This window comes from Alligator sinensis, unplaced genomic scaffold, assembly GCF_000455745.1.
Source record: "Alligator sinensis unplaced genomic scaffold, ASM45574v1 scaffold642_1, whole genome shotgun sequence".
NCBI classification, from domain to species: Eukaryota; Metazoa; Chordata; order Crocodylia; family Alligatoridae; genus Alligator; species Alligator sinensis.
The window spans coordinates 1,109,768-1,129,604 of record NW_005842289.1 but is presented as its reverse complement, the minus strand read 5'-3'; the positions used below and the strand labels follow the sequence as shown (position 1 = coordinate 1,129,604).

Genomic DNA, 19,837 nt, shown 5'->3' with positions numbered 1-19,837 from the left:
TTGTCTGCTCTCTTGTCTAACAGTGGCCATGAATTTTGTCAAGTTACCCCTGTACTGAGCCCAATAACCTGTGTTCAGTTAAAGGCATCCAGTGAACACTTGAAGCCAGAGAGACTCTGCCATATCCCTTGGTGTTCCCCTAGCTAATCACCTTCAATGGGAGGCCAGTGGAGGGTTTGCATGGCGCTGTCTGTGTTGGAGGTGGGGAACACTAGTGACATTAGTTCCAGCCTCTGGGAACATTAGTGACAGCACTGTAGGAAAGGGACAGTGGCCAGAAAGGCCAAACATCTCCCTTTGCTCTTCACTGTTCTGCTTTGCTTCTACTGCCATGACCAGGGTTTGTTTATTAACATATTTATACCAGCTCACAAAAGTGGTTTGTTTTTGTCCAGGAGGAGAGAGGGAGAGAGAGAAGAAAGCACACAGACCTAAGAACCAGAGTGATAGAGAGAAGCCATGCTGCTGAATCTGCTCTTAGCAGTGATGATCCTTCCCATGGGCATAAAGCTGTGACAGCTCAGGACAGTCAGCCTTCCTACTATGGGTAGGAAGGGCGTCTCACCACCAAGAACAGCCATAGCCATTTGCCTTCCCAGACAGTAGTGCTGACTGAGGAGGGGGCAACCAGGACATCAGTCCTGGAACACTTCCTTTGGTGGAGGAGGGGGAAAGGAGGCAAAAAAGCTGCTGCCATGAGTACTACAGCTGCTGGCACAGCCCTGTGCATCATGGCTGCCCTGGGCACAGAGTTGCCCTGCTATGCCTTTCCTGCCAGGGACAGTCTTCCTTCACATAGCCAAAGGGTTAAATAGCCAGGGCTGCAGTGAAGAATCCAGGGTAAGATCTCCAGCACCTCCTTACACTGAATCCCAACACACTCTCAACCCAGGGGCAGGCAATTATTTTGGGCAGAGGGCTGCTTACTGAGTTTTGGCAAGCCATCGAGGGCCGCATGACAGGTAGCCCAGGGCAGATTAATATTAATTTTCTAAATTGTTTAGGGGCCCCGCAGGCCGGATAGAATGGCCTGGTGGACCGTATCTGGCCCGCGGGCCGCATTTTGCCCATCCCTGCTCTCTATCTATTGTCTCTATTTTCCTGCAGGCCCACCTTACCCACTTTGCTGCAGCAGACCTAGCCCCTGGTCCTATGTACAGGGGCTCAGTTGTCCTCAGCATCTTTACATGGGCTCTAAACATATGTCTACCTGGTAAACTTATCAGCCCCAGCCACAGCAACACATGCCACACTGCTCCAGGCAGGCTGCCTCCTAGTCTGGAAGCAGTATAGCCACATCTGCACAGCTAATTAACACTGAGTAACCTGCCAATCAAGCTGCCCACAACATGCATAGATCCAACCACATAGCTTCTGGGTTAGGAGCCAGCCTGCCTAGAGTATCTCAGTGACCTGATGAGCACCACTTTAGCACACTAAGTTTATTGTACAGACCTGGCCTAAGAACCTTACACCTTTTGCCTTGGGCTCAGCGCTCACAAGAACTGACCCCACTGTCATCTCTATCCTCTGCCTGGTCTTCCAGCAACTGCCCTCTTATTATTGCACGCTGTCGGAGAATTCTAACCCCCCATCCCCATCCTCCTGTTTGCAATTGGTGCAACAGCTGTGGTCTTTCTCCAGGCAAGAACATTAAGACTTCCTTTGCTAGTGCTTGTTGGAGCCTATATACCCTATGACAGTACTTCTTGGAAGGTAGGCATCAATTTGCATGGCAGAAACCTAGCATAGCCCACTTCAGTGCAGTGTTACACTAGCTCTTGGGTGCACAGGAAAACACTGCCTAACAGCCCCAGGCCCAATGTGTTGCATACTGCTTACATTGTAACACACATGGATTATCTGCATACCAGTAACATACATAAAGGCTTGAGTGCTCTGCATCACTGTCCAGCTTGTAACTTAATAGTATTCCATTTAACTACAAAAATGGGGAAGCAGACTAGGAGCCATCAATTTCAATGCTTCTAGAGCAGCCTTGGTTCACTCCTGCAAATTTCAAGGCTGTTAATAGAGACATCAGGCTTACTCCCAGAAACAAGGTAACAAGCCTTAATGAGATGCAAAAAGCTTGGCCAAGCTGTTCAGATAGTTAATAAGCACTGTTTACATTGAGTTTAATCCAGGCTAGTTACAACTCCATGTGCTTAAACAACTGCTAGCAGCTTGGTAGACCAGCCATTAGAGGAGGCCTTCATATGGATTGTCTCACTGGGTTAGGTTCCATTCCCCCTCCATCCCCCCCCTCAAAAATGTACTAAAAACATGTGCTCCTTCAGGCTAACTATTACTGTGTTATCAGAATCGAGCCCACAAAGCAGCAATGCTGTGCAGCAAAGCAGAACTCAGCAGGTTTCAAGTTTCGTGCACAAGGGGTCTAAAAAATTTTTAAATGTTTCTATAAACTGATAATGTCATGTGCTCTGAACCACTGTAGTGCAGCCATATATGAGGCCCTGGTTTGAAGTTAGCTGTGGATCCCTAGGTTTTTATGCAGAATTCATAAGACCCAGTCCTGGAACAGCCTGCAACTAGAGGAAGCTACTTTCTAACCCTCCTCGACTAGAGCTTGGGTTCTGCCCTGAAAACAGAATAAAGTCACACACGTGCCCTTGCCTCTTGTACGTGATCTCCTCATCCATTTTGGCCACTTCTAAGGTCTTAGCTTTAAGATCTTGTGGCAGCAAGTCTACCAGGTTAAATCTGAATAGGGCAAGCTGCATTTCTTTTTATGGGCCAGCTGCTGCTTAATCACGCTAGGGCAGGCTGTATTACAAATAAGTTTTTAGAAGCATTTCATATGCATGTCAGGCATGATCAGAGACAGACTGTTGCAGTCCTGGCCTTGCAAGTCCACTTTGCTCCTCAGTCCTGATGTGGAGTCCCTGTTTCTTCCAGTCTTAAGCATCACCGAGCAGGACAAGCCACCTGCCTAGAGATGTGTTGCAGGGCTGCTCCAATGCACTGTTATTACAGCATGTTGTAGCTGACTCAGTTAATCAAGTCTGCTGATGCGTGGTAATTAACGCACTCCAGGCAGCCTCCTCATCTCATGTATTAGCGTCCCCGCATTTCAAAATGGTGGTGCTTTAACTAAAGCTCATTAAACAAAGTTTAGTTCAAGAGCTGCCACCTCCATTTTGAAGTGTGGGGACGCTAATACACGAGATGCTGCAGTGCTTTAATTAAGAGCGGCTCTCAGAGCTGCTCTAAATTAAAGCGCTCCCCCGCCCCCAGAGCATGTATAAAAGTGCCTGACTGACCACTAGACCTAGACCATTAACTCTAATCACTTGACACTGGTGAGCCACAAGCAAGATCTGCACACCCCATGGGTGTACAAGCACCCCACCCTGAAGGGTTTGGGCCTTTGCTCCTGCTGAGCAAAGGGAAAAGAATGAGCAATTGCGGAAGACGCTTCTTGCCTGATACTTCATAGATTCATAGAAGTAGGGTCGGAAGGGACCTTGTAGATCATCAATTCCGACCCCCTGCCCTGAGCAAGAGAGAAAGCCGGGCTCAAATGACCCCAGCCAGGTAGACGTCAAGCCTCCTCTTAAAGACCCCCAGGGTAGGAGCCATCACCACTTCCCTTGGAAGTTGGTTCCAGATCCTAGCCGCCCTAACTGTGAAGTAGTGCCTTCGGATGTCTAGTCTAAACCTACTCTCTAACAATTTGTGGCCGTTATTCCTTGTTACCCCGGGGGGTGCTAGGGGGAACAGGGTCTCTCCCAAACCCTGCTGGTCCCCCCTAGTGAGTTTATAGACGGCCACCAGGTCCCCCCTCAGCCTTCTCTTGTGAAGGCTGAACAGGTTTAGGTCCCATAGCCTCTCTTCGTAGGGTCTGCCCTGCTGTCCTTGGATCATGTGGGTGGCCCTCCTCTGGACCCTCTCAATGCTGTCCACAACCCTCCTGAAGTGCGGCGCCCAGAACTGAACACAATCTCCAGCTGTGGCCTGACCAGTGACACACAGAGGGGAAGGATCACCCCCTTGGCCCTGCTTGAGATGCATCTGTGGATACACGACAAGGTAAGGTTAGCCCTACTGACCGTGACCTCGCATTGTCGGCCCACGTTCATCTTGTACTGTCTGCGTGCACAACAGGCTCCAGTGCCCCACATTTCGTAATAAGAAGGGATACCCACCCCCTCATTGGCTGCCCTGCCCCAAGGCAGAGGGGAGGAGCCCAGCTCTGACATCCAGCATATGTCACTTGTGCGTCAGACACAGGTAAGGCCCCGCCTCTGTCTGAGGCCTCACCTCTGTGCAGCAGAGCCCATGACACAAGGCCTGACCTAGAACCCGTTTGCTGGGAGTGTGTCCTGAATTTCCTGGCTAGAGAATGGGGCTAATTAGTCTCCAGATAATAACCTGACTTGAGTCTGGCCTGTCTGACTGAAGCCCTCAAAGGCCATGCTTGGATCTGGGTGAAGGAATAAACTGACCCACGTCACCTGCTGCAACTGGAACCTGTAAAACCAGAAAGTATTTACAGCTAACAGCAAACACCAGGGAGCTGCAGAGGTGTTATTTCCATGCACTGGGGCAAGAACACCTTGTTCCAGGGACTGACTCACTAATTATACAGATCTGGATCAACTTGGTCAGCCACACTCCAGACAAACCATGCTGCACCAGAAGCCTGGTGTCCCCATCATGGTGCGACTCACCAGGGACAGGAGACACATGCACGTACTCACATGTAGGTGAACACCCATGCACTTACAAACACAGCAAGCATGCACACAGCTGTCATGCCTTCTGCTTTTCAGTAAAGAGGCTGCCTGCTCTCCCCTTCTCAGATGGGCCTGCGTCTGCTGCCACTTTGACCTTCACTCAGCTGAATCATTCATTCACGCACGTGTCAGTCCCTGCCTAGATTACTTTAGCTCTCTCTTCTATGGCCTCCCCAAGAGGCTGCTTTCTCTTCAGTGCACTGCTGCCACTCTCTCGCCAGCATGTGCTGACACCAATCCTACCTTCCCCATCACTCTCCAGTGGTAAAAATTGTGCCTCTGGTGTTCAAAGCCTTTCAGGGACAAGCCCTTCTACCTGTATTGTCTCATCTCTCCCTTACAGCTCCTCCTTATCCTGCTCCCACCATCCTCTGCCTAGGGTCCCTACGCCACACCCCCAGCTCCCTGCCCCCAGACATCACCCAGCTGTCATTCCAAACATAGGAGATGATGGTTGCCAAACAGAAACCAGGCCTGTTCTACCCATAGGGAGACAGACCATACATAATTGACAGTCCTGCTAAAGCCTTCCACTGCATGTGGACTCCCAAGATATTAGCAGCGATCCTAGCAGAGCGGATCATGATTACATAAACTAGGGGGTTCTTGCCAGGAGTAACCAGAATTCAGAAATCCTGTCAGAGGAAGTTTGCAGCCATTGTTCCCTCCAGGACACTTGCAGCAGCTCATACAGGGAGAGAGCTCTGTTGGGTATGGTCCTCACACACACCATATGCACCACCATTGGCTTGCGCTGGGAATGATCATGAAGAGTTATTTCCTTGACAGCTCTTAATGAGGGAGCTACAGTCACAGAACCAGGTTGCTTGGCACTGTGCTGGGGGTGGTAGGGAAGCATGTTACACATGGGGAAACTGAGGCCCAGGAAATTCAGTCACAAGGCAAGTCAAGGGCAGAGCTGGTGCCAGAAACCAGGTGTCATGGGTCCTAGATTCCTGTCCTCTTCACTGGAGCCCCTTATCCCCCATGAAAGGGTAGATCACCATGTTCCTTGGCCCCTTCTCAGCCTCGCTATCAGGCTGTGAAGCATATAGCTATGCAGGGGCTCACCAGATCCAAGGAGAGCAGGTGGGCAGTTCCAGTAACCAAGAGCTCCTTCTTCAGAAGCAGCACAGCTGCAGAGTGGTTGAGCCACAGTGCAGTCTGGAAGGAACTCTGCGGGGTGGAAGAGATGTGATCTCTCTTCCCTACAGATGCTTTAGTGATACTTCTCTGCCACCTACAACAGCATTGCAATCTCTGCTATTTGGTGTCCCCTAAAGGCCCAGCTCCTGGAGTCATGTGACTGAGTACATCATCTTTCATTTAAAAGTAAGAGTCTCTATTCAGCCTCCACTCCTCCAAAAATTCTTGCCCAGGCATATGCATCGAAGGTCTGGGTGGCCCTCATGCATACACCATGATCCAGGAGGATCGATGGTTGCCACCAAGAGTCTCTATTCTCAATACCTGTGAAGGAAAGCTAGCAAATGTGACCCAAGGGCAACCAGAGATGCTGAGGCAGGTTGGCAAAAAGAAGCACTCACGCTTCCTATTCCCAACCAACTCAATCCAGTCTCCTGATTTTAAGACAGAAGATTTAGGCCTTGTCACAAGGGGTGGGGTGGGGGGAAGGGAGTTTCCTCAGGCATGGAAGCAGTTCCAAGTGTAAATGTATAACTCCTAAGCACTACAACCCAGCCCAGACAGCAGCAGACCTGGAATAAATGTGACCCAATGATTCTTTTGCTGGGCTGTGAGGATATCTCAGGGTCTGGGGGTAGGGGGGAGCAGTTATTAGGAGGACTGCAAGCAACAGCCTTGCCTAAAGAATGGAGGCAGTTACTTTTCCCATCCTGCTGTTAGTGGGAGTCAGGGCAGCAAGAAGAAGCACTGTACCCTGTGATATGCATGAAAAGGACTCTGGAATGGCACTGGAGGCCATCCCACCACCTGTAAAGAAGCAATGCAAAGCAGCCTGCGTGCTGACATGTCACACATCAGCCATGCAATTGGGTCTCCTGCCCCAGAGACACCTCCTGCTCCACAGGCATCCGATGTTGCCTCCCTCCTTCCCAGGCCCTGTAGCAGCTGATACAGTGGGCTGGATTCCCACAGCTGTCTTCCGGCCTGGAGCTCTCCAGAAGATCACGGCATCAAGATCAAGTCACGTGCAGAGCTGAGGCCTCATAATGCAGGCCTGCTGACCAGCCCAATGAGCATTTAGGACTCTGTCACACACCATGGGCCCTTTCTGCAGGGCAAGCTAGTCTGTGGCATGTACATGAGGCAGGGTTGGCTCAGTCCAGTTTACCCTCTCTTCCCCACACAGTATAGAGCTGACCCAAGCAATGGGAGCCATGTCATTGCCTGGCAGTGCTGGCACATGTGCTGACAGGAAAGGAGCTCACCTGGATCCCTGTACAAACATGCTGTCTAGGAATACAGGAGTCCCAGCCACGGCAGGCCAATTAAACATTAACTGCTCAGGTGGAGGGAGGCTGCAGTATTGCATGCTCGCTTCACTCACCTGTGATGAAGATGGCTTTCCCCGCCACAGGGAGCAATCTCCTCTGGGTGGCCCTTCCCAAGACAAAGCAGCAGGCAGCACTGGTGAAGCCAACACCGAGGAACAGAGGCAGGTACGCATCGCACAACCATTGCAGCAGGGCCAGCAGGACCAGGTACAGGAACAGGGCAGGAGTCAGCAGCAGGTCAGTATGGGAGAGTCTCACTAGGAGGCTACAAGTGAAGAAGAGCCACACCAAACCATAAGCCCAGCCCTCCATGGCATGAGGGGCTGCAAGTCCACTTTGAGCTGAGCAGCAGGATGGGAAGGGAGGAAAGAGGGACAAAACAACACCCAATGCAGTTGTGCCCAAAGTGTGCAGCTGAGACAGGGAGAGCACTGCACACTATTTATAAAAGAGCAGGCAGTGAGAAAGGGGAGGAGCCAGCCCTGCCCTGCCAATGGGAGAAGTTCGCTTTGCTGCTGGGGCTGGCTGGCTAGCTCTGCCTCACACAACACACATACTTGCCCGAAGTTGGCTGCTGGATCAGTCTGGGGCATGCCGTTTTGATTGCAGTGGGATGGCCATGCAGCTGGAGTCACCTGAACCAGGACCTCCCTTCTCCCCAGCCTTGCTGGTCCCTCTCAGGTGACAGCTCACAGTCCCCACGGGCTCCAGCTGCCCGCGTTATCCTGCACAGGGATCAGCACTGCTTTCGAAGAAGGGAAAATGAAACTGAGCAGTTTGAGCGTGCTGGCTCTCCTGGGGCTCTCGCCTGCTCTTTGTCTCTCTCCACCCACACGTGCCTGCCTTCCAGAGAGGCCAGGCTGTCTGGTTCAGTGCCGTGCATAACCCACCGAGGAAGCAGGAGAAATAAAAGACAATCCTATTTGCAGCTGCCTCAGCCCAGAGGCCACAAGGGGCCTGCCCCTGTGTCTGGGCCCTGCCCTTGTCTCCCGCCTCAGACCTGTATTTTTCCTTTCGCTGCTGTCTAACTAGTGAGGCTTCCTCCTCTCACAGACGTGAAGTGATGGATGCTCAGCAGGGGGTCACAACAGGGACATCCCCCCACAAGGCCTCAGGGCACTCCCTGCTTCTCTCTTAGGCCTACAGTTTGTGCTCAGCCTTTAAAAAAGAAAATTGTTTTGAAAGTGAACCTGAAATGGGTGAAAGACTAGCAGCCTGCAAGACGGCAAACCCAGCACCTGGGCAAGGTAAACACCTGCATGCCTCAAGCCTGGCCCCCGGGACCCCCTCCCATTTCACCTCACAGCACCTTTGGCCTTGGGACTGCTGAAACTGCATATGAAGAGGATGAGGGATTATTAGTGCCAGCTGTGATGGGGCCAGCTCTCACAGTATCAGGTATGTGGCTTAAAGCCTGCCTGTCCCACTATGTCTGATGTATTTAGCATCACAGGGAAATGCTCCAATCGTCTTTGTACCGAGGGGAACTGCAAGACAAAGGGGCAAAACAGAGCGTGAGCTTGGACCCAGGCCTCATGAGTCCTATACTGCTTGCCGTTTTCCTTTGGCAAGCTTATTCCAAACCTTGTTTTGTTTGACCCAGCAAATAGTAACTCTTACTAGGCTGGCTTCAGATCGGTAACGCTAGAGATGACAGTGAGAGGTCCCTCCCCTGCCTTAGCTAGTTCTGGGCATAGACAGTAGTTAAGTGTAACACCATCCCTCTGTGGGATGTTTGTGAAGAGCTTGGGACCCCTTGCAGGAGAGGGCTATTCAAGGTCAAGGGATTATTAAGGATGATGGTTGCTGCTGTCATTTTGTTCATGTTCATAAATAAGAGACAGAAATACCAGATGAACCTGTGCCCTTACAAAGAAGAAGCAATATCATCCTTGGGAGATTTATGAAGATTCTCTGCCTACAGCTATTGGGTGAACAATAAGAGTGATTCACAAAAGACATTGTCTGTAGTGTGAGGTCCCAGATGGGTCCTGTCCTTCACCTGTGCTGTGGGCTGACGCTAAGCGGATCAGTTGTACGTTTGTAGAGGATACAGGCATTTATGTCCTCGAGCCAGCCTGGCATTGAAGGTGCAAATTCTTTTGTCCAGAGTCTCATTACGCATGTTTGTGCTGATTCCTTTGTGGGCCCCTTGAAATAGGCTCCCCTTCTGTTATTGCTGAGGAGACAATGTGTCCTTCTACACAATGACAGTCTTTGTTTCCCCCCTGGGGCGCTTTCCAAGGCATTCTGCACAGGAATGGAACTTCTCTCCTGTTGATCCTGCAACAAGAAAGCAAGGAAAGGGTTAACCAGTGTCTCAAATGTGGATATGTCCCCTCACCCAGGAACCTGCCCCCAGGCCCATCCTTTCAGACAAGGCAGATGCTTTCTCCAGGCAAGTAGTGAGTCCTTTGTCCTCTGGCATTTGTATCTCTAACCTCTGCCACATGCTGTCTTTCTGCTCCTGCAGACTCTCAGCTCAATGTTGGAGCCCCTCAGACGGTCTCAGGGTATGTATTGCTGCGAGATATGCTAGGTGAAATCTCACTCAGGGTGGCTAGATTACTTCCTGCCTTTCTGCCACTGACCCAGAGCTATACAAGCACACACTGGAAAACTGCTCATTCTTCTTCTACTTCTAGTTTGGCGACTGGGCTGGAAATAACCCGATCTCTTTTAAAGTTTACACATGGCCGGAAAAGAGCAATTCAATCCTGTCTGAGATTCATTTCTGGGTATAAAGGTGGCTATCTTTGCCCTTTACAAATTCTGAACCTTGTCACTTCTCATCATCCCATGGGCAAGTCTGCTAGCCCAGAAAAGCTGGAGCACAGACCTCTCTGGCCTCCTTCCTCCCATCTCCAACACACTTCCTCTCCTCCCTCAGACCTCTACCCAGCAAGCATTCTCTGCCATGCTGCAGGGAGTACTTCCTAGAGGGTGAGCTGTTTGGCCTTGTCATCTCCTCACAAAGCCATATAACACCCCAGTTGCAAGATCCAGGCTTTCCAGTATACCAGGATGAGTTATTTCCCTGTTCCAGGCTAGGTGATTATGGATGAGCACAGGGCTGGGAGCCAGGAAACCGAACTACTACTGCCTGGCTGGGTGACCTTGCGCAAGTCAGTTCCCCTTTGTGCACTTCAGCTTCCCTGCCTATGCAATGGGGACACCAACCGTGACGTCCTCCCAGGTATTTCACAACAAGTCATTGCTGTTTGTACATGGCTTGAACAGGCAACGGGCTGCATCTGTGCCAAATGTTATCTAAGAGTTGTAGCACCAGTGGTGAGCTGTGAAGGGAACCCATAACAAAGGACTCCATGCTGGCATGAAGGCATACACATCACCTTGGTGGCTCAGGAGGTGACTGGCTGAGCAGGGGTTATTCCTTATACTGATGGAAAGAGGTAGATTTGTAATGAGGGGAAGTGATACCAGGTGGGGGAAGGGGTGTGTGCACAGCAAGGAGAGAGGCAGCAATGGGAAATGGCATGTAAAGCTACAGGCTGCTCAGAGGTTATCCCTCTGTGCCAGGTTCTGATGCTAAGAGGCTTCTACTGCTGAGGTGGAGAGCGTGCCAGAGTTTCACTGGCCACCCCAGAAGCTCAGCTGCTGGTCTTGTCAGAATCTGGGAATATGATTAGAGTCAGGCAGAGAACTGTTTCTATCCTCCTACCAGGAGGACAGGAATAACCGTGTCTGTGAAGTGGGGCGTGCAGGGAGGGGCCATAAGAGGCTGAGCAGACCCTGCTTCTGCTACTAGGGTCTGGGCAGGGGCAGTGAAACATGACGGGGATGATGCTGATGCATGGAAAGAGTAACACTTCTGGGCACCAGCATGTCAATGGCTGAACAAACCTAAGTGTCCCACAGAACCTCATACTTTCTTCTTCACACCCAGTTTTCTTGTGCCTTTTCCTGAAGCAGCCTACAGTGTGTGTGAAACATGACCAGTGCACAACAGCATTTTGCACTGGTGTAAGCAATGACACGAGGTGCTGGGTAACGGGACTGGGCCCCAAGTCTGTGTGATGTACAGCACGGTTAGTCAGGAACTCCCTGCAACTTGTTAGCTTGTAGGTCAAAGTCCTTTTGTCTCCTTATTTATTACACAGGATAATTGCTTCTGCCTCATTCACTTAATACAGTGTCTTTCTTAATATTTCACTGAGTCTCTGTACTCAGTGATCTTTTGTGCTTACATGTGCCAGAGCGCCAGCCATCTCCTGCCACGAGTCCTGACCTTCTGTGCCCTACATATATGTTTATGTGGGAGGCTGAGAGACCCCCACATGCCAGGATCAACAGCAACCCCCAAAGCGCACAAGGTTCCAGAAGCAGTGCCAAAGTGCCACCAGTGGGGTCACTGCCGGTGCCAACTGTCTGAGTTGCCAGTTCCCTCCCTGAAGAGCAGTGGATGGGCATTGGCAGGGGAAGAGGGAGCAGCAGCAGCCAGGCCATGAGTTTTGGCACAGACTGAGAATTGGCACAGGAGGTACAGCAAAGAACAACTTTTACATCCTTCTCATGAACTGCTGTGCACATTACAAAAACAAACCCTATTGTGCTGAGGAAAAACACATTTCACAACCGGCAGCAGCAGAAGCAGCACGAGCTCAACAGAGCTGCAATGTCAAACTGGACTGGGTGGTTTTTCCTGGGTGTGGTGGTGGAACCCAAGGTCGCAGTTCACAGCCTTGCCATTCCAACAGAGAGAATGCAGGGAATGCCCGTAAGGTGTGGGAGGCGGGCAGGTTCTGATGAGGACACTCCCTCAGGAGCCCAGTCTTTGCTAGACTGGTGCTGATGATGAAGAACAAAACTTCCCTGCCCCATTCTCGCAACTTGACATTTTGTACTGAGATACGCTCATTAAAATTAAAGCCATGTCCTTGGCCTCCTAACAGCCACTTCTCCCTGAAGTGGAATGCCCTCAAGTCATATGAAAGGGTTGATACAAGGTGCTAGATATATGATTTATGAGCAGGTCTTGACTTGGACCAAAGAGGGAAATTCTGAGCAGGCCTGGGCTGTTAAACTAGATATAAAGAAAGACACATAGGAGCAAAGTTGGGTTATGTGCTTTGACCTAGGCTGGATTGGCCTTGTTGGGCCTCACTGGGCTCAATGCGTTGGGCTGGACCACAAGTGTTCATCATGCTTGGATCTGCCATTGGTTGCCCTAAATTAGCTCTTTTAGTGTTGAACTTAATCAGTGTGTTACCAGGATGGATCCAGGCATGCTGGGGTGGGGTCAATTAAGTCTGGTCTAGAGTGCATGCCTTCAACCAGGCTTGCTGGGGTGGGGTTGACTAAGTCTGGTTTAGAGTGCATGCATGTGTGTGGGTAAAGCCTGATGGAAACATGATGCTGGGTGAAAGTAGGTCACATGTACTGACACAAGATGGTGTCAGGTTTGCCTCTACAGTATGAGACAGTGTTGCACCAAGCAGATGTGGAATATTGGGTTAGATTGGGCTGGCTTTGGAGGGGAAGCAGTAGCTGGGACTGGGACAGAAAGCTGGAATGACTATTCATTTGGGATGCACCTCGTTTCTAATAGCTGTGATCTTCTTGTCATGAAAGAACGTGCCCGCCATTACCTTTTTGGAGCAGTGGGAGATGTGGCAGGGGAACTGACTGTATCTAGACAAGGAACACATTTTACTTCTCACCAAAAGATGTTGGGGCAGCTGGTCAGCAGTGAATAGGGAGATTCAAGCTGCCAGACGTGGGGATGCCATGGTAAAGACTCCAGCACCCACACAGCAGGGAACAAGGCCTTGGGGGAGGCGGCGTCACCAATTGTGAGTAAGGAGCAATATTACCAAACTCAGGGACTCAGAAATCATGAATCTGGAGTCAAAAATCATGAGAAAGGCTTAAAATAATTAGATTGGTAATAAATGTGGAGGACTGGACTTTGCCTTTAAGCTTCTGAGCCTTTGGTCTCACCCAAATTGCACTTTTCAACTTTTTCCTGAAACAAGGGCTAGAAACTTGGTTAAAAGAAAGAAAGATAAGATCTTACATAATCATCTGACTCCCAGGAATGGGGCTGTAATACCCTTCCCCCTGATATTTCAGGACTAGCAATAGGATTATATAATTTGGTAACATCAAGAAAATTAGCTTTTAGAAGCATGGCAGGAAGAGGGACAAGGGCTGCAGATTGGGCAGTCTGTGGAGGTGTTACAATGGGATGGAATGGAGACATTGCAGGGAGCACAACTTTTCATAGCAGGGCAAAGCGAGACAGTGTGCTCCCATCATTATAATAGGGGGTGTCATTACAGTGTGCAGTCTACTATTACCGTAGGGGCAGTGTTACAGTGCCCATCATCATGATAATTGTGATGGTGTGCAGTGCTACGGCATGAGTCCCACCATTTCCTTATTGTGTAGTGTTACAGTGCAGGTTCCACCTTTACACTAAGGTGTCAATGTCCCAGATTTGCTGGGTAACCTGTAGATTCAGGAGATTCCTTTGTCTGCCTGAGCTCCAGGTTAGCTATAGTCCTTGTTCTCCAGCTGCCTCAAAAGAAGAGGTGGAGGAAAGACAGACCCGCTTCTTCATCACTACCCCATTGAGCCTTTGGAAAGGTGTCTGAACTGAGACCTCAGACATCATGAGTTTGTCACATCTTCTGTGGTGAACATCTCATGCCCAGAGATGATTAAGGGATGATTCAAGGCCCATGTCACAGAAATGGCAAAGTCTGACTAGAAGCCAGATCTTTACCTCTGCGTAGATAAGTCTTGGAGGCCCAACTATTCAGCTTTTCAGGAGAAGTCAGGTGGGACCTTGTGTGGCTGCCCTACTGTTAATTGCTCTAACCACTTGCCAGCACTCCCTCACAGAGTAGGGAACAGGATCCAAGACTACAACTATCCTACGTTCCTCTTCTCTCACAAACAGTAGAGAAGCCTGCTGGCATAGTGTGTTGCACAACCCCCTCTAGTGGCTGGTCTGCAGAGGGGATAACAGCATACTTTTGCTAGTTTGGACTACATGGGCATCTCCCCATGAGCGTGGACGTGCGTGTCCCTGGGGACAAATACCAGTGGTGTACAGAGTGATGTTGCTGCTACTTGTCCCTGGGGAATGCCCCTGCACCTCTGCCCCTCTGGTGGGCTGCAAATTGCCCTGGGTGGGTTAGGGAAGGCTAGGGCCAGCACCTGGGCTGCTCCAGCAGCCTTACCTGGGGGTCTGGGGGCCTCCCGGGGCTGCAGTGGTGGTAATCCAGATGTGCGGAGCCTGACTGGCAGCTGGAGCACGGCTGGCAGCCTTTGAAGTGCTGCAAAGTGCATGTTCCTGCTCATCTGGAGACACCCCATGAGCTAACATGCTCATGGGACATCTGGATTGAAACTTTTATGATGATTCACGTAGGAAAAAATAGTCTGAGCGTATGTCATTAAAGACAGCACACAGGAGCACAATTAATGTTACATGGATAGCATTATGTGTGGCATTTTGAAAACTTGACTTCACAGTCTTCTTTTCATTTTTGTGCGTGTGTGTTCGCACATGCGTGTGCCCCACTCATGTCTATATGAGACTATTCTTGTGGTAGCACCTTTTGGAGGATGGGCTGCCTCAAGATGTTGTAAAGGGGTAGAAAACCCATTCTCTGTGCGTGACAAGCTTCAATTAAACTTTGTTCTGTAGAGATGAAAACAACTATTTTTAATTCTAACTTCCTACCTGTCCCATCTGAATGTCTGCCCTACACTGGAGAAGTAAGAACCAGTGGCCCATGTGAGGTGCTAAAGTGAAAAGAGCACTGTACCATATGGGGCATGGCTCTTCTTGCCTCATGAGAACTACAACTTTCTCCTGTGGAACACATATAAGGTTAAACAATAAATGAAAGACCAATTTTTTCCCACCCTACTCCAAAAATAGCTCTCTTGGTTTGTCTTGGGGGTATTCAATGATGTCATGTCACATTTTTAAGGCTTGCCTGGAGCAGGAAAGCAGAAAGGATACAGCACATTGCTGTGCAGGGACACACTGTGCTCTCTTCTGAGGATTTACTGTTGTAATTATTTGCTTTGTTGTTTTCCTTTTTCCTGAAATAAGTGTTATTCACAGTGGAGACAGATGCCATTTACTGTTTATGTAATGGAAGACAATATTGCCTCTAGTTCTGTATTCCTGTCTATATTTCTAGCATATTGTAGTGATGCTATCTGCAAGATTAATTGCTTTAATTGACAATCTCCCCTTCATTCCATATACCAGTCCACTGTGCTGAGGGTAATGCTAAAATTCCAACCTGATATGACTTTAAAATGACTGCTATTTAAAAGAAAAGCTCCTAGATTTTTAGTGTCTTCTCTTCCTCCAAATTGCCTCACTTGTGGTGCAAAGGAGGAGATAAACCAATTGTAGATGAAGTGTGACAGTTAAGCTGACCCCCTACAGCTCACAGCTAGAAATTGGAGGGTTGACCCACTAAAATTGGGATACTCAACTTCTTTTATATCTGATCCCAGTGCAGGCATCAGGCCACCATGTTGCAAGTTTCATGTGCACCTCGCTATGGTGTGATCATAGAGGATGTGTACACAAAAGCTCTGTGAACGTTTTACAGTGATGTAATTTAGAGCACTTTTTATAGCACTGTAAAGTTACAGCGCTCTTAAATATGACAGAAGTTCAGTGGGGGCGAGGAAACCTCTGAGCCTCCCTGCACTTTCCAGGCTTGGAGGCAGGGAGTGCTCCACAGCCTCCTGGGGCTTCTCCACTGACCAGAAACTTGACCAGAGTACAGAACTTATTTACAGTGCCGCAGGTTGTAAAGTGCTGTTAAATACAGTGCTTCAAATTTAATACCTCATTTAAAAAGGGTTAATTTAAAGCACTGTACCCATTTTTAAAGTGCTGTAAAGTTGTGCACTTCCGTTAAATCACAGTAATAAAGTGCTTTAAATGGTGGGAAAAGCAACTTCTGTACACAACTAGAGCTGTTATCCTCCGCACTCATTAAAGAGGAACAGAAATCAATGCTATACGGACAATAAAAATGTGATGACCTGAAGAGGGCAGAGAGGGAAGCCAGATGACAACCCCTATAAGCTTACTGTAGACCTCTCCCTCCCCACCCCTGTTTCACCGTATACTCACTGAAAACAAAAGGAATTTAAATAAAACAAAACATTTAAATTCAAACGCAAGTTTTGGAAAGAAACTTGTCAATTTTTTCATATTTGCACAGTATTTTTTAAATGTTGTTTCCCTGCTTTGTAACTGCCTATAGAGCCCATGCTGCTCTGCTACTACTTTCTCCCAGCCTCCTATGTCTCTGTTACTCACCTGCTATGACTTTGATGTTACTGGACATTGGGAGGTGGAAGGAAGTCCTAGGACTGGCAGTAGCGCCTCAGGCTGCCTGTCCATTTCCACGAAGCTTATCGCTTTGTTCACATCCTTCAGCCCCTGCACACCCCCACAGGGGTTTCCCCCTTCACAGCGTCATCCATGCAGGTTTTCTGAGGGCTTGTCAGGGTTCAGCTGTTAGAGCCTAGGTCCCTTTTCCTCTCTGGCCATGTCTGCCTTGGGCCACTAGTAAGGACCTCAGCTTCTGAGCTTTAGACCCAGCCTCAACAGCCAACTCACACCTCTTTATAGCTCTGCCTCTGAGAGCTAGGGTCTGCCCCTTGGCTTGCAGTTTTTCCATTACCCCCAATATAAAGCAAACAGGGAGGGTACCCCCAGGCCCATTATCTGCAGCCTCCTCCTCCTCTGTAGCCACAATGCAGTCCTCCAGTTCACAAGTCCAAATCAAATCAAACAAACCAAAAGGTACAAGCTGTCTGCTCCAGAAATCTACCCTTAGTCAAAGCAGGCCGCAGACCTTATCTGCCTGGGGTTCCCTTTCCCAGTTGCCCTGCATAGCTGGCAGCTACATCCCAAACACACACCACACCTTCCCCTGCCTGCCTTGGCACATGCTTGGCTTGGTTTAAATCCACTAACCCTGCCTACTTCCTCTCACCTGACCAGGCCTGCTGCACCCCACAGCTAAGTGCAGGAGGTCTGTAAAGAGTGCTTTAGATGATGAAATGCAGTAATGAAAATATAACTCATTTCAAGATATGGTTGTTTTTAATATTAAAGGGGAAAGTTTTGCATATCCAAGTATATTTCCATTAAAAACTTACAATAAGCATTACATTCTCTGTAAATTACGAAGTAAGGAAAGCAAAATACAACACAAATTACTTTCATAATCCATACATTGACTTATATTACTTTGTAGTACTAAAACATGGCATTGCATGTTCTAAAACCAACCTTTACTTAGACCTGATATCCATGCTAATCTTATCTTTTGAAAAATAAACTCTAACGCTGACCATTCTACATCAGACTGATTTTCCACAGAGGCTGTGAATCCATACAAACCTTCCCACAGGCCCAGCCAGAGAGCCAGCTACACTTTTAACTCGTTTCTTTATCAGCCGGAAACACCAGTATCTCCCCTCTTATGCACTGAGAGACAGCCTGAGATGTAACCCTCCTCCATTTCAGATTCCCACACAGCCAAAGCACACAGGGAGGCTGCTATAATGTAGTCCCCAGACCTCTCTAAGATAGACTACAAGCCTTGTGACCCCTGGTGATCCCTGGATGGCGAGGATTCAGGAGTAGCTTCAAGTCCTGCCAACACTTCTTTTCCAGGCTGTGAAATCTATGCTGTCTCTGAGTTGCAGAGCCCAAAATCTCATCTCTGGATGAAAGTACAAACCTAAACACCCTATCTGTCCTTCTCAGACTCCTGTTGACTCCTGTCTTCTGTTGCCATCTCCTACGGCTGAAACAACTTTCCAGCAGCAGTACAGTCAGTCCTTGCCCTTCCCTACAACCTTCCCCTGCCCACCCGCCCCCACAACTCTCCACCACATTCATTCTTTTTCTACCACTCACATTCATAGTTACCCTCATTCAAAACACTAGCTCCTTGCATTCACTGGGACCAAGTGAGGGGCTGGAATATAATGTTTCACATACAGTGACACATTCCAGGACACAGATTTAAAAAAAAAGTAAAAAAAACAAAACAAAACAAAACATAGTTAACAGCAACAGCAATGGCCAGGATTTTCCATAGTGCATAAAGAAAACATGTGTCCAACTACCAGTGACTTTTAATGGGAAAGATGCATCTAACTCCATTAAAGACCTTTGAAAATCCTAGCCAAGTAACCATCTGAGAGAAAGCTCAGTGAGTGACTCCTCTAGAACGCAGCACTAGCCCCGACTCCCATAATGGGAGCCCCACTGCAGGCAGCAGACATTTCAAAATGGAGTACGCAGAAAACAGAGGTAAGGCTGTATGTTCTTTGAGACAGGGACTCTCTTCCTATATGCCTGCACAGTGGCCAGTCCAAAGGGGTTTTGATGTCAGTTATTGACTTCTCTAATACAGATAAACAGTAGTAAACATGCAGCTATGTAGCGCAGGGCTCTATTTTGCTATCTCTTGTGTCGTTCTAAATTCTATCATTTGGCATATGTTCCACTTTGTTTTTTGCAGTGATGGACAGTCTTGGACTAGTGGAAAATATTACCGATGTTCACTGAAAAACTCTGTGCTCAAAACAATTCTCTATATTATTGTCCTATCAAATATGTACGTAAAATGATACGAGTAAAGAAAGAAAGAAAGAAAGAGGTAAAATGAAAAACAATCACACAGCAGCCCCACACTGTCTTGGCACTTTGGAGAGGGTGGGTGGCCTGTCTCTAATTTTAACCTGGTTTTACAAGACTCCTCCAAACCTACTGTTGACACCTGCCTCCCTCTGCCATTTCGGCTTCTGCTTATGAAAAATCTCAATGCCCCCACATGTGCAAATCTAGCCTTTGCTTGATTTTCAAAACCCTTGGGAACTCATGACACCTAAACCAGCCCTAAGCATTATTGAAAATGGTCATTAGAGGCCAGAGTATGAATTGGGTAGGGGTCAACATGCTTTCAGCAACACAGGAATTGCTGTCTTGTCATCATCTTTCCAAACATCTTCCTCAAAATAAGACCGATTTAACCAGAGGCATAACTAGGAATTTTGTGTCAGGCATTCCACCAGGACCTAAGAGGTTTGGCTTTGACTTTGGAGGGTCAAAACCCAGGGGATCAGGAACTGGCAAGGTCTGGGAAGCACAGGTCCCAACTAGAGTCAAGGGATCAGGAAGATGCAGGTTAGGAGGCCAAAGTCTTAATAGGCATATCTACTCATGCATGTGCTTTAATGCGGATTAGCTTATTTTAATGCACATTAAAGCATCACTTAAAACTGCTATGTAGTTAATGCACATTAAAATAGGCTAATGCACATTGATTTAAATACCATGCTCTTTAGTTAATGTGCATTAACACAGGTGAATGTGCATTTTCCTAATACCTCACAATGGAGGGCATTTATACACATACCTTTTCGTGCTGCGACATGCCGGAGATCCATCAAGTTTGCTCTGCACGTGAGCTGACACACCTGGTGCTTCATTGCTTGCATTTGTATAAATGGCAAAATGCACATCAGTGCTGGGAAAATGGCGGTGGTGTGCTTTTGAACTAAAATACG

The 19,837-nt window shown here is 48.5% G+C and overlaps 1 protein-coding gene across 1 annotated transcript in view; it reads right to left on the bottom strand.

The window, feature by feature from the left end:
- HSD11B2 (hydroxysteroid 11-beta dehydrogenase 2) overlaps positions 1 to 19,837 on the bottom strand; it is a 114,729-nt gene that overhangs the window by 84,698 nt on the left and 10,194 nt on the right. Inside the window, exons 2-3 of the mRNA XM_006028092.2 lie at positions 9,240 to 9,520; positions 7,291 to 7,502 (exon numbers count right to left, since the gene is read on the bottom strand). Coding sequence (XP_006028154.2) covers positions 7,291 to 7,502; positions 9,240 to 9,355 — 328 coding nt within the window. The 5' untranslated portion in view covers positions 9,356 to 9,520. The remainder of the gene's footprint in view (positions 1 to 7,290; positions 7,503 to 9,239; positions 9,521 to 19,837) is intronic.